This window comes from Mytilus trossulus, chromosome 12 (genome assembly GCF_036588685.1).
Source record: "Mytilus trossulus isolate FHL-02 chromosome 12, PNRI_Mtr1.1.1.hap1, whole genome shotgun sequence".
Lineage (NCBI taxonomy): Eukaryota > Metazoa > Mollusca > Bivalvia > Mytilida > Mytilidae > Mytilus > Mytilus trossulus.
In genome coordinates, this window is record NC_086384.1 from 5,213,412 (window position 1) to 5,226,520 (window position 13,109).

A 13,109-nucleotide genomic window follows, 5' to 3' on the forward strand; every position below is an offset into this window, starting at 1 on the left:
CTTTCTAAATATGTTACCTCAAGTTTAACTTCATAGAAACCAGGTATATGCTGAATTGTACATGTATCAGCTTTCTGCATGCCAATTTTCAACATGCCTTTAAAGCCTTCTAACAAAAAAACTTACCTTCAAAGAGAGGCACTCCAAAAATAACCCCTGGGTTTTTTTTTGGAAAACTTAAATTAGTATACTATGGAGCTTATTAATCCTCAATTTTTAATGCAAACTCATAGACATGTAAATTTTGGCTAAAAATGGTATAAATATATTTCTCTTTCACCAAAAGTTTCATTTCTGCCAATTTGTTGGTTAGTTTTTAAGTAAACAATGACATCAATGCACTACTTTTTGTCCGAGTAGGCCTACTTTCACTACGTTCTAAATTGGAGGGAGTAATTGGTGGTGTGACACCTTAGTACATTTTTTTAATACGAACATTTTGTATTTAGTATCATAAACAAGCAATTAAAATGTGTATCGAAAGAATATGTAAGTGTCTTTGCTCTACTAAATAACCATAAACCAGGATTGAGTTATTACAAATATTATGGACTTATTTGATATAATGATCACACTCAGTACTAACAATCCCTAGGATAAAACGTTATTGAGATATGACATCTATCTTTTCTATCTCTCCACATGAGAGTACGTCATTTAAAACTTCAAATCAAATAAATATTAAGTAATCTGAACTATTTGGTTATATATGATAAGTAATGTTTATGTTTGATAAGTTATTCTAAACCTATTTGAAGATTTCACTTGTCAGTTACGGTCAATACCGAGGACAGGCTTAATTCTGATAAGTCGCCCATGTTTCTAGGCAGTTACAGGAATTTCTTAACATATTTTAATGGATAAAGAGTATACAATTAAGGTTGTAACCTAAAAATGGCTCCTCATTAATTAGCGATTCCACATCCTGTGAGATTTGACATTTTACATTTTTTTAATACGTCATAATCAGAAAAATGTAATGAAAGGATTTATGCTACCTATGTTTCAAAATGCATAATTTTTTTTACTAAGAATCTTAATTGTACATGTATCGTATACTAATACAATTTAGTTGAAGAGACTTGTGTAGATAAAAAACGCGTCGCGTATAAAATTTTAAGTTTGGTATCGTCGATAAAACCATGATCATCAGATCGATCCACTGTTGGTTGATAGCCCGTACCCATGTTACTTACAGGCCTGTGAGCTGCGCTGACATGAAATGTTTTTTTTTCTGTCAATTGTGAAAGCAATGCATTTAACACCGACTTATGGTGTTCTTATGTACAATACACATATTTAGCACGACTGTTTGGAATTAGGTTTTCATTTAGAGACTTCTAACTCTAAAATATTGGTTAGGTTTTCGAACAAACAACACCAATGATCTTTGCATGGACCAAACGCGTGTCGAATACTAAATCCTAAAGACTGGTATCCTATTTAGGTTTTAAAAGTAAAGGTCTCGTGTTAACATAATCACTTATAAATACGTGACAAAGAAGTTCTAATGCCATTGTGAAACGTCATGATGGGGATGCATGTATGGGGAAAGATACAAATACCTACACGCGATTGTATGGTCCCCGTGCCTTATTGTCGGAAACTTGTAAAACTGTCAACGTAATAATAAGTTCCTCCGAACTGACGTTCTTCTGGAAACGTTTTTAAACAAATGCAGTGATATTAGTTAAAATTGGAACAATATTCTACAACCTTTATTCCGTCATGAAACAAATCATTATTTTTCATCTCGTAGAACTAATATTTTATTAATATGTTTGCGACCAACGAAGGTCTTTATCTATAAAGTAACTTCTTTAACATATAACGTTACAACAGATGATACAAGTGGCCAAGGAGAACATGATTATTCTCCATTCCCCCGCTTCATTACCCAAAAGACGTCGGCGATCAATCTCGCTTTAGATGAGGGCCATGTAACAATTGTATGTGTGAAAATTTTGTGGAAGGATGTTTGTTGAGTTAACATTGGTAAATTATGCAAATAACATGATTACTTCACCAAATTATTTTCATTTCACAATTAGATTCTTAATAGTTGAATCTCGTATGTATTTAGCTAAATCAACTTCATTGGGGTTTAAGTTAATGAAAACATTCTTGGCTATTGATTTATAAATTGAATAAATATTTATTAAAATTCTTGTTTTTATAAATTTCAATTAAAGAAAACAAAATACTTACAGGCATTTTTGAATTTTCATTTAAGCCAATGTACAATTGCGGCCATTAAATAAATTCTATATGTATATCAAACTTTCACAGAACTAGATTAAAGTTTATAACAACAGTTAATCTGATTTTAATTCTTTAATGTAAAACAGCAGTGCTTTCTTCGTATTCTTGATCATGTTAAATCGGTCAAAAGGTAAATCCTGGGCGATAGGTTTAAGTATAAAGCATAAAGTGTTCTTTTTACTTATCAAAGTGATCGATAATCGATATAGTGTAAAAATACATTGACAATTTGAGTTTCCTTTGTTGATGGTGATTGTTTGTGTGTAAATGTTCAGAATAAATGTTTGTTTTGTTATAAAAATTTTAAAAGGTGTTGAAATATAAATCTTCCAAACACGAATTTAGCCTTGAAAAGATTTGTCCTTCTCGAAATATGTATACAATACACAGGTACAATTAACATTCAACAACTTGAAATCATAACGTCATGTATGTCTTTCTTCCGAGATAAATTGTCATATTGAAGGGTCGACTACCAAAAACAGACGAGGCTTCGAGAAACACTTTTGAAAATAAACTAAGCTAGGCAACTGTGTGTTTCATTAAATGAATTCTCCTAATCAAAATGTTCAAAGATTCAAGACAAGTGGTGCTTTCATCAGAATTAAGAAAAAACTTCAACACCAAATTATGAAATTGTCCAGTAATTCAACAGCACATGACATTCGAGTTTTAAAGTCCATCCCTTTTGGGGAAGGTTTATACATGTCCCCCTTTTCACTACAGATATAAGAAAAAGAAAAGAAAAGTATGAATACCAAGGATTCTATCATTTTCGCTAGCCAGGGGTTACAATCCACTCCGGGACATTAGAGAACGGGAGTGGATCGTAACCCTTGCCTAGCGAAGATTGGATTCTTCATTAAGAAGATCTTCATACTATTTTGAGTATATCAATTATTTTTATCCCTATAGCTATATTCATTTAATTGGTATTTAAATTACATACTTGTCACACCATGAAACATTCGTTTATACAGAATTGTACGAAAACGGTTTCAGTAGAACTGTTTAATCATTTTGAAACTGAACAATTATCACAGCCACAGTTCATGTAGAGGATATATATAGCTTACTAAGACTGACAAGCCATTCCAACAGAAATCAGCACACATGTTTACATCTGGAATTTGTTCGATCAAATTTTTGAAAGCATATTTTACGATAGTTGTTCATGATATAAAGATGATCGGCATCATCTATGCTTGATGCCCTAGCCATATGCAAATTTGATAATAAGCAACATAAGCAATAGTGCCGTATTCGAACTTTAAAAAATTGGGGATCTCCCCTATAACACATCTATGTATAAGTTCCAATGCATAGTTGTGTACAGAACATCGGCGGTTAAGACTAAGTATGATTCTTTGGTTAAAATATGTTCAAGCGAGGAAACATGGTTAATTGAAACAAACTGTATTTATTTATAATAGTGGATTGGGAAACAAGTTTTGCAACTTATATTTATCCCTTTCCACTTAACGAGTGATGCCTTGTAGCCTGCCCTTTTCTCGAAGTCTTTTTGCGAGTATGGTCTTGAGGAAACGATGATAGTCCGTCGGTAGGGGACGATACATGGCTGACCCGTATGAAGAGAGAGCCATATCTCTTGTACGTTAAAGACACTCTTGTAGGAAACGTGGTAATGCAATATACAGCATGTTCATTATTACTATGCAATATAAGTAACAATAACTTACCTTTGATTTCATCATTGAATGTTATTTGAATTAATCTTTGACATGTCAAAAACAAGAAGTCCTAAATCAAATATTAACACAATTCTGTCACTCCAGCCATAGTCTCAGTGTTCTCGTTTAAGAAAACTTCATGTTGATAAGAGAATACTTGAATGTTTAATTCACTTCAAAATGTGTATTCATACCTCTTATCAGTATCGCGTTTTGTGTAAATATTGATTTTTAAATACTTTTCTCATTGTTTGATTTTAAAAACAGGTATTTTAGTTTAAATTTATTGTATCTATATTGCTCCAATATTCTTAAAGGAATAAAATTAAATAGAAAAATGTTCTAATTTGTAAAATGTAATTGAAGTTTCAAATAGATATTTCAAATTATGGTATTTTAATTGTTTAAATATCACGTAATTACATCATTTATGTTTAACAAACACAATGTTTTGACCTATATGTCGACCTGAAATGTTGGTCTATTTAAAAACCAATGTTCTTTTAAAAAAAACAACAGTCAAGATCAATTGCAAATTACTGCACACACAGTTTCGAGCAATGCCAGTTTCCTCGTGAAATGCACTTTCTTTTCTTCTATTTTCGTTCTCTCTTTTTTTAAAATGCGTCTATTCCCCCGTTATAACGGAATATAACCAACAATATTCTGCATCAAAGAGTTTAAATGTATGTAATTTAACCGGTGTACACTATAGAAAATAGAGATGTTATTTATGGGGTTTACTTTACCAGTTTTAAAGGCTTACAACTACAAGTGTAGAGGAGTTATTTTAAAGATCACGTGATATGTGATGAACAGTCAAGTGTGAATTCAATAAACAAATATATTTGCTTTATCTGGAAATCATTAACACTAACAAAAACCAAAAAAAAATCAAAGACATACCAAGTTTTTATCATTGAGTATGGATCACAGAAATTGTAGCGTTTTTGTCAATAAGACAGCAACCCAACCACACGAAAAAGCAACTAAATAATCGATTTAGGTCAAACATGCTCTGAACAATAATAAAGCTTAATAAGGTCAAAAAGGACTATCGGCGTCTTAGTCATGTGCCGAGGTCGAACTACATTTACATGGTAACCCCGAGATCAGAAAAGTTGTGGGTAATTTTTTCAAAATTTTATGAATCTTTTTTTTCACACGGCGAAATATTACAATTATATTTGTCTCTGTCGAAATAAAATGTACAAAAACATTTTTTTCCAACATTATAGCATGTTTTTAACACGAGGCACGTCTGTAATGAAGAAAATATATATAGAACAAAAGCATGGAGCTCTAGGTACACACAGAGTCAGCAAGCATTCGTATTAAACAGTTAAATACACGAATCGTTCTGTATATTCACATGTATATACATTAAGTACCTTGACATTCCGTCTTACCATTATACAAGGTCCAATTCTTTATAAAGTCATGCAAAGAAGATTATCTATGATGAACCAAGTGAATAAAATATCATGGTGTTAATCTTTGATAAGTGTGTTCATTTGGAGCTTTTGCTTTTATGTTATGTATATAGCTATAGGTCTTCCTGATGGTACTATTTTTCTTCCGCTTTTATTGGCCAACCAAATTCTTCGTTACATAAGCAAGCTACGTGATGACATTTACAACAATAGAAATATTTCGATGCCTATCAGTTTTTTAAAAACCAGTCGTCACTTTAACTATTTTGGTTACAATCTCAATCATAACACACTTATAGTGACTTATTTAAATACCTATGTATTAAAAGGCATATAGATTTTGAGAACATAATTATCATTCTTAAACCTTTCCTGTTTACAGACATTGGTATTGATTGATTGTTGGTTATTTTAGTGTCCAGTGGCAAATGTTTCATGCATGCTCAGAACGAGAAGAAAAAGCTATGCACATTGTGTATAATATTTTCACAGATATGAAATACTGCTATAGCCCACACTATTATCGGCTATCCATTGTCGGATCCAGGGGGAGGGTTACGGGGGTTCATGGGGTTGGAACCCTTCCTTTTTTTGGACGATCAATGCATTTGAATCGGGACATCAAGTTGGAACCCCCATTTGTCCTGGGTTTGGACCCCCCCCTTTTTTTCAAATGGCTGGATCCGCCCCTGCTATCAGTACACAATATATAACAGGTACATGTAACACAGATCAATATCTGTTTTATACGATTACAAAAATAGTTGTATTTGGAATAGTAATTGGAATGGCAGACACAAATTTCTGTTACAAATAATATAAGAAGATGTGATGCGTTGCTAATGAGACGAGTTCTCCATAAGAGACCAAAATGACATAGAAATCAACATCTCTATGGTCGGATTGTTGTCGCTTTGACACATTCCCCTTTTCCTTTCTCAATTTTATCTGCAGATTTCCGTATGGCCTACCATAATTAGTAATATCCATACATGAATAACAAAATGGCAACCGCCTATCACAGATGATATTGTACATGACGCAATGAAAATTAACCGATAGGGTTTGGTACTTGAATTGATCAACAACTCCTCCGAATCAATCAAGCTAGTCTAACTTCAGTTAATTGTTATACAGTAGACGTACCTTCTGAGAACCAGACTTGACAGTCCCATTCTGCTTCTGTGCTTCTACATCTTCTAGAAAGTTCTGAAAAGACAAGTATTGAAGTTGAACTATTTAGAAAAAAATATATGACAGCTCCCTTATTGTGATAATTGTACTGATCCCCACTCTTATAATATACACTGAAAGCGGTTAACAGTGGCCGGGTCCAAAGGGAATGAAGGTTTTCTTTCAATTATGAAAAAGTATGAAAAATAATGGAGTTTGTTTGAGGGAGGAACTTACATTGGAAAACAAATGAATTGTATCAAATTGTTGAACAAGACTTATTTAAAGTTCATATTTGCTGTGAGCGGACTTCCGGTCGATTTCACCTCGTGATCACAGATTGGACGTTACAAATAGTTATGTTTTACCAGACTGAGTTTGATCATAAAATTGTATTACCTAAAATGACAACACACATACACACATACATGTTTTAGTAAAATTTGCTATCGTTCTTTTTCGCATATCAACGGTACCACTAATCATTCTGTATTAAATAGTTTTACTATTTTATATCTTAATATGTATCTATAAAAATTAAAAACGTCTCAAAATCATACTTAATCTTTATTATATTATATACCTTAAGACTGTTGCACATGTACATATTATTATTAGTATATAACACTATAATAAATCATTAATTCTGATTTCAAATCTGATTAATATTTGCCGATTGAGTTTGTACATGGTCTGGACTACATAACAATTTTAAAAGCACAGAAATTTTAGAACATTAGTTTTAATATGTGAATAACAGCAGGTGAGAATAGAACAAAACTTCATTTACTATTTAAATTTACGGAAGATTACAGGATTAACGTTTTTATGTATATTTTGTTTGCTTTGGAATCTCTAATACACAATAACTAGACGTCTAAAGTCATATATTTAATTCTACCACGAGATTTAAGAATTTGACATAATTAATATGTAGTGAATAATCCTCTTGGATGTTTTTTGAAAATAAATTAAACCAGACTATGAAAATTGGATAATAGATATTTCTATATAAATTATAGAGCCTTTAAAGATTGAAACGTTGGCTTCCTGGTTGAAAAAGTTAGATTCATATTGCACAATTGTATGGGGACTTTCAGAAAGATAAAACAATATTTACACTTTTCACATTAATATTGCGTACTTGACAACGGGACCTTTCCATCTTTTCACCTGTCAATATAAAGAAGAAGAGGTTGCGTGATTGCCAACGAGACAACTCTTCGCCAGTAACCAAATGCCACAGAAATTAACAACTACAGTTCGCCGCAAGTCCTTCAACAATGAGCAATGTCAATTTTTCAATTCAAAAGGTCAGGTTGTTTATCCGAGAGAAAAAAAAAACATTATTGGTGACCGTCTGCTGTTGTCTCTTATATTGTCGGGTTGCTGTCTATATGTCACATTCCCCATTTCCATTCTCAATTTTATATTTGTAAACGACAATCATCCACCGAATCACAGGCTTATGACTTGGTACAGACACATACATATAGGAGGAGTTAAACAAGTTAGCGGGATCCCAACCTTTCTCATAACATGGAACAGTGGCAATTTGTATTATGTTGGAATGGTTGGGGGATTTAGGTTATGGAACAACAACAACTACCCACAGAAGTAGTATGTGTTTGTCAAGTTCCAATTAACCATAAACATATCGTAAGAATCGTACTTCTTTTCACAAAATGAATTTGAAAATAAAGAAAGAAGATGTGGTATGACTGTCAATGAGACAAGTGTTCACAAGAGACTAAATGTCAAAGAAATTATAATTTCGAAATTTGAAATTGTACTTTTTTCCCAAACCAACAATTATTACATTAAAATGAAAGATGATTGCTTCAGCAGTGTTTCCATTTATATTGTCAAGCTGGGATGGTAGCATTAAAATATTTTTTTATATTTGATTTAGTTGCATTATAAATGATGAATAAATTAAAACTTTAACATTTGCTGATAAACAATACGTTTGTAATATAAAAAAGAAGATGCGGTATGATTGCCAATGATACAACTCTCCACAAGAGACCAAATGACACAGAAATAAACAACTACAGGTCACCGTGCGGCCGTCAACAATGAGCAAGCCCATACTGCATAGTCAGCTATAAAAGGCTCAGAAATGACGAATGTTAAACAATTCAAACGTGAAAACTAACGGCCTAATATATGTGTAAAAAATTGAACGAAAAACAAATAAGTATGGTTTACTTTTTAAATTGTTACTTGGATGGAGAGTTGTCTCATTGGCACTCACACCACATCTTCCTACATCAATATATCAACAAACGATAACCACTGAATTACAGGATCATGGCTTGGGGCAGGCACATGCATACATACAGAAATTAGTGGGGTTAAATATGTTAGTGGGATCCGAAACTTTCTCGAACATGATACAGACATAAGAACGAACTGCAAAAATCAGTTGAAAAAGGCTTAACTCATCAGATGGATACAAATAAAAATACTAAACAGAGATGACGTGGCTGGGTACTTGTATATCCCAACAACAAAAAGACACTAATTACAGATCTGAGAGTACTCGCAGTAATATACTGACAGCTAGTTTAAATTAAGCCACTTACAACTAATAACAAAATCATGCCTCTTAGACAGATCTATTTGCAAATGACCGATTAAATTCTGTTTTAACACACGTTTATCACAATTTGTTTCCATTTAAAATGCCTGCTTTCCATGTTAAATAGCCATATATATATATATAGCATGTTAAATTGAAATTGATACAGGTACAGGTTACAGGTTTATAACCAATTTTTACAATGAAAAATAACTATTGATATCAAAAGTATTATTTAACTTAACTCGAGATTAAATTAAGATAATTGATTTGAAACTCTTAAAGATTTCAATCATTACGCAAATGTACATGGTCTGACCTTTCCGCTAGGCCTTCATTGTTAATGAAAATATAAACTAACACCTCGTAGTCTTAGTTGAGAAATGGCTAATCAACTATGAAGGTTATAAATCCATTAAAGCGCTGCGGACGTACTAAAGTATTTATTTTCATTTCAATACAAACGATTAATTGTAACTGTTTTACTTATAGTTATACGACTTGTATTATAATATGAACAACACGACGAGTGTAACATGTGGAGCAGACTATGCTTACTCTTCCGTAGCAGCTGAAATCACTCCTAGCGTTTGGTTGGGTTCGTGTTGTTTAGTTTTCTCTGTTGTGTCATGTGTACTATATTGTTTGTCTTTTCAGTTTTTAGCCATGGCGTTGTCAGTATGTTTCGATTTATGAGTTTGACTGTCCTTCTGGTATCTTTCGTCCCTTTTTATGCAGATAGCCATATATAGGGTTAGCATTTTTAAGCTATAAACACTTTCTTCAACATGTTGAGGAGAAGAACATATACAGGATAATAACGGGTTTACAAACGCAATACAGGTAACATCTATGTTAGGCCCTACATACATTTTTAGTGGAATTTACAATAACAAGCACATTGCCACATGGCTATCTTATATGCATTAGAACAACGAAAAGTGAACAGGAAATTAATAAATATTTCCCTTTCAATTCTATTTCAGTTCTTTTGTATAGACGACAGACAATCAGCCTAGCGGATAAGTTGACAAGCAATGGCGGTACATTGTTTGTCTTAGTTATATGGCTAGCAGTGCACTCATTCGAATATCAGTATCAGAAATGCAAAATATATATGATTAGCAGTGATCTGTTTATTTATGTTTGTTTGAAGGGAAACGACAGGCAAAATGTAAATGTAATAAAGATATTTCAATACAGGGAGCAAATTTTATCAAAATAGAATTTTATGAAAGAATAGTTTGTTTTATTTGTTGTGCGGTTATTTGATACAACTGTCCCAAGTAAGGTGGATGTTGGCACACAACTAAACATGTATAACCCAGTAAACAGTCTGTATGTGTCATTACAAATCGGGAGCCTGTATTTCATTGGTTGTCGTTGTTTTCATTTGAGATTTCTGGCCCCTTTGCCTAGTACTAGTAGTGTATTTGTTGAAGGCCGTACAGTGAAAAATATTTGATAACATTCTACGGCATATGGTCTTTAGTGGAGGGTTGGTTCAATAGGTTTCGAGATATATATACATTTATCATTTGCTGAATTAACTCACCAACAACCAAAATGGTCTACAAAGAACACCAGAACCCTCAAAAGGCAGCTTTGTCATCATGGAATAGACGCCTCAATTGCACGTAATATTATATTTTCTATGAATGTCTCTTTGACAGTAACAGTGTCAAAGTGTTGGCTAATGAGTGTATGTCACCCTTGGTGATTGGCCGTACAAATAATTACCAATTTCCACTAAAATAAAAACGTGACCATCTCTTGACCATGTTTTGTTGGTGTGATTTGTTTCGCTATGTTACAACATTTTTGGCAGTAACTATGAAGATAAAGAAAAAAAAACAGTTGATTTGGCATCATTTGTCTGTTCGTTTTTTTCCTTCTATTTAACACAATGAATCATCAATCGACCTAAAAATCCTACAATCATATGTAAACTAATTCAACTTCAAATAAATATAAGAAGATGTGGTATGGGTGCCAATGAGACAACTCTCCATCCAAGTCACAATTTGTAAAAGTAAACCACTATAAGTCAAAGTACGGTCTGCAACACGGAGTCTATGCTCAACCGTCCAAACTGCAAAATATAAATGGCCCGACAAAATTACTAGTGTAAAATCATACAAACAGGAAAACCAACGGTCTTATTTGGATGGAGAGTTGTCTCATTGGCACTCACACCACATCTTCCTCTATCTATTATGTATATAAAAACAAAAGAAACACTTATGAGCCACACAGTCAATAAACGGCAACCACTAAAAATCATGTTCCTGATTATATTTATGAAATAGATTTGGTTCACTATAATAAACACAAGATTTTAAATATGGTATTTTCAGAAATCTCTATAAGAATTTAACTAAACTAATGTTCGAATTTTTAAATGAATATGCAATGACAAATTAGTGCTTACCTTGTCGTGTTTATTATCTATAGATGTTCCACTACCCATTTTGTATGATTTTCATTTCAACAAATTATCATTACCACAATTAACTTTTAAATCACACTTTTGTTTATATGTTGTGTACACAAGTAAACATTATTACATATGAATAAGCTTCTTTTACGGTCTATCATGCGTTTACACTAAGGATATTTGTTTTTAAGCGTTTACTATTGTTATAATATACATAATTCATTATAATACTCCATTCATTAAACAGTATTTAATTTCTCTATTACTTTGATTTGACAGGCCTATGCATATGGTTTGACAAGATTTTCCCTTTCAAATACAGATATATGGTAAAAATATGCATAGTATTACCAATTGGTAAAATTTAAAGCATAATCGTATCAAATGCGCAATTTGCATAAACCTTAAAATGTCACAGTTGAAACAGACCGACCTATTCAGCAATGAGTTTAACACCGAACTGTATCTATCCAGAAGTCAACTTCCAATAAGCTAACAGAAGCATTTATTCAGTTTCCGGTTGAAAGCTTTGTAATTAAATGACATACTGACTGTAACGAGGCGAAACAAAGTACTGTTTTTATAGCTAAGATTACCAGTGTCAGACGAAAGATCAAGACACAGTTATACTGTTAAAAACAAATGTTTACATCATCTTTCACTGATGAGTCTTTTGGAGAAGAAACGCGCGTCTGACGAAAATAAAAGATTTTAATCCTGGTATCTACGATGAGTTTATTCATTCACAACTATCTGAGATGAAGATCAGAAATATATACGTGCTGTTCCTATACTTTTTTGTTATTTTTATTTGTGTGTTATGGTTATGGTTGAATTTAATTCCCAATAACGAGCGTTATCCCTGTACGTTTTCTTTGATGTTTATGTGTTTTGTTTAGTTTTACAATTCATTTTTACTCCAATATCATCGTGGGAGAAATTTTGCCCATCCAAATTACATAACAAAACCATCACAAGACATTAAGGTGGTACCCAACACCTTCACTTAAATTAATTTGGCTCGTTTAAATTTCATTAAATGTTGTCAAAATTATAAAAATTTCAAAACATTTGAACCAACCATTTTATCAGAAAAAATACACTGGTTATCATAGCAGTATGACAAACACTTTTTTTAAAACTACTTTTGATAATTGAGAAGTTTAATATTCCCTTAACACCACAAAGTAATTAAAACGTTTTGCTGATTTTACAGAGTTATCTCCCTGTAGTGTTAGGGAACACCTTAATAGGTCAACATAGTTACGGTCTTCATTTTAACAATTTAAATTTTTTTGATTAATTGTTTGGTTGGTGTTTAACGCAATTTTCAAACAAGATTGTAATAAGTGGGTTTTTTGTGTGGAGGGAGAAGGATAGTCAAGAATGAACCATCGATCGACCTACGGTTGGAATGAAGATTATCCATGACAATGAAAATTGAATTAGCGTACACCTCCCACACGTTGGATTCCAACTCAAAACCTCAGAATAAATTAGTCCGACTGCTTAGATCTCTCGTCCACCGC

At 32.5% G+C, this 13,109-nt stretch overlaps 2 protein-coding genes across 7 annotated transcripts in view; both read right to left on the reverse strand.

Moving 5' to 3' along the window:
- Positions 1–12,167, reverse strand: part of LOC134693746 (uncharacterized) — a 30,143-nt gene extending 17,976 nt beyond the window's left edge. The window contains exons 1-2 of one of the 6 annotated variants that reach the window (XM_063554649.1): positions 11,575–12,151; positions 6,533–6,595 (exon numbers count right to left, since the gene is read on the reverse strand). In XM_063554649.1, coding sequence (XP_063410719.1) covers positions 6,533–6,595; positions 11,575–11,613 — 102 coding nt within the window. In that variant the 5' untranslated portion in view covers positions 11,614–12,151. Of the gene's footprint in view, positions 1–2,208; positions 2,303–3,962; positions 4,218–5,362; positions 5,496–6,532; positions 6,596–11,574 lie in introns of those variants that run through there. The other 5 variants (XM_063554650.1, XM_063554651.1, XM_063554654.1 and 2 more) reach the window with 5 other exon arrangements.
- Positions 1–13,109, reverse strand: part of LOC134693198 (SUZ domain-containing protein 1-like) — a 260,322-nt gene that overhangs the window by 211,481 nt on the left and 35,732 nt on the right. The window lies entirely within an intron of this gene.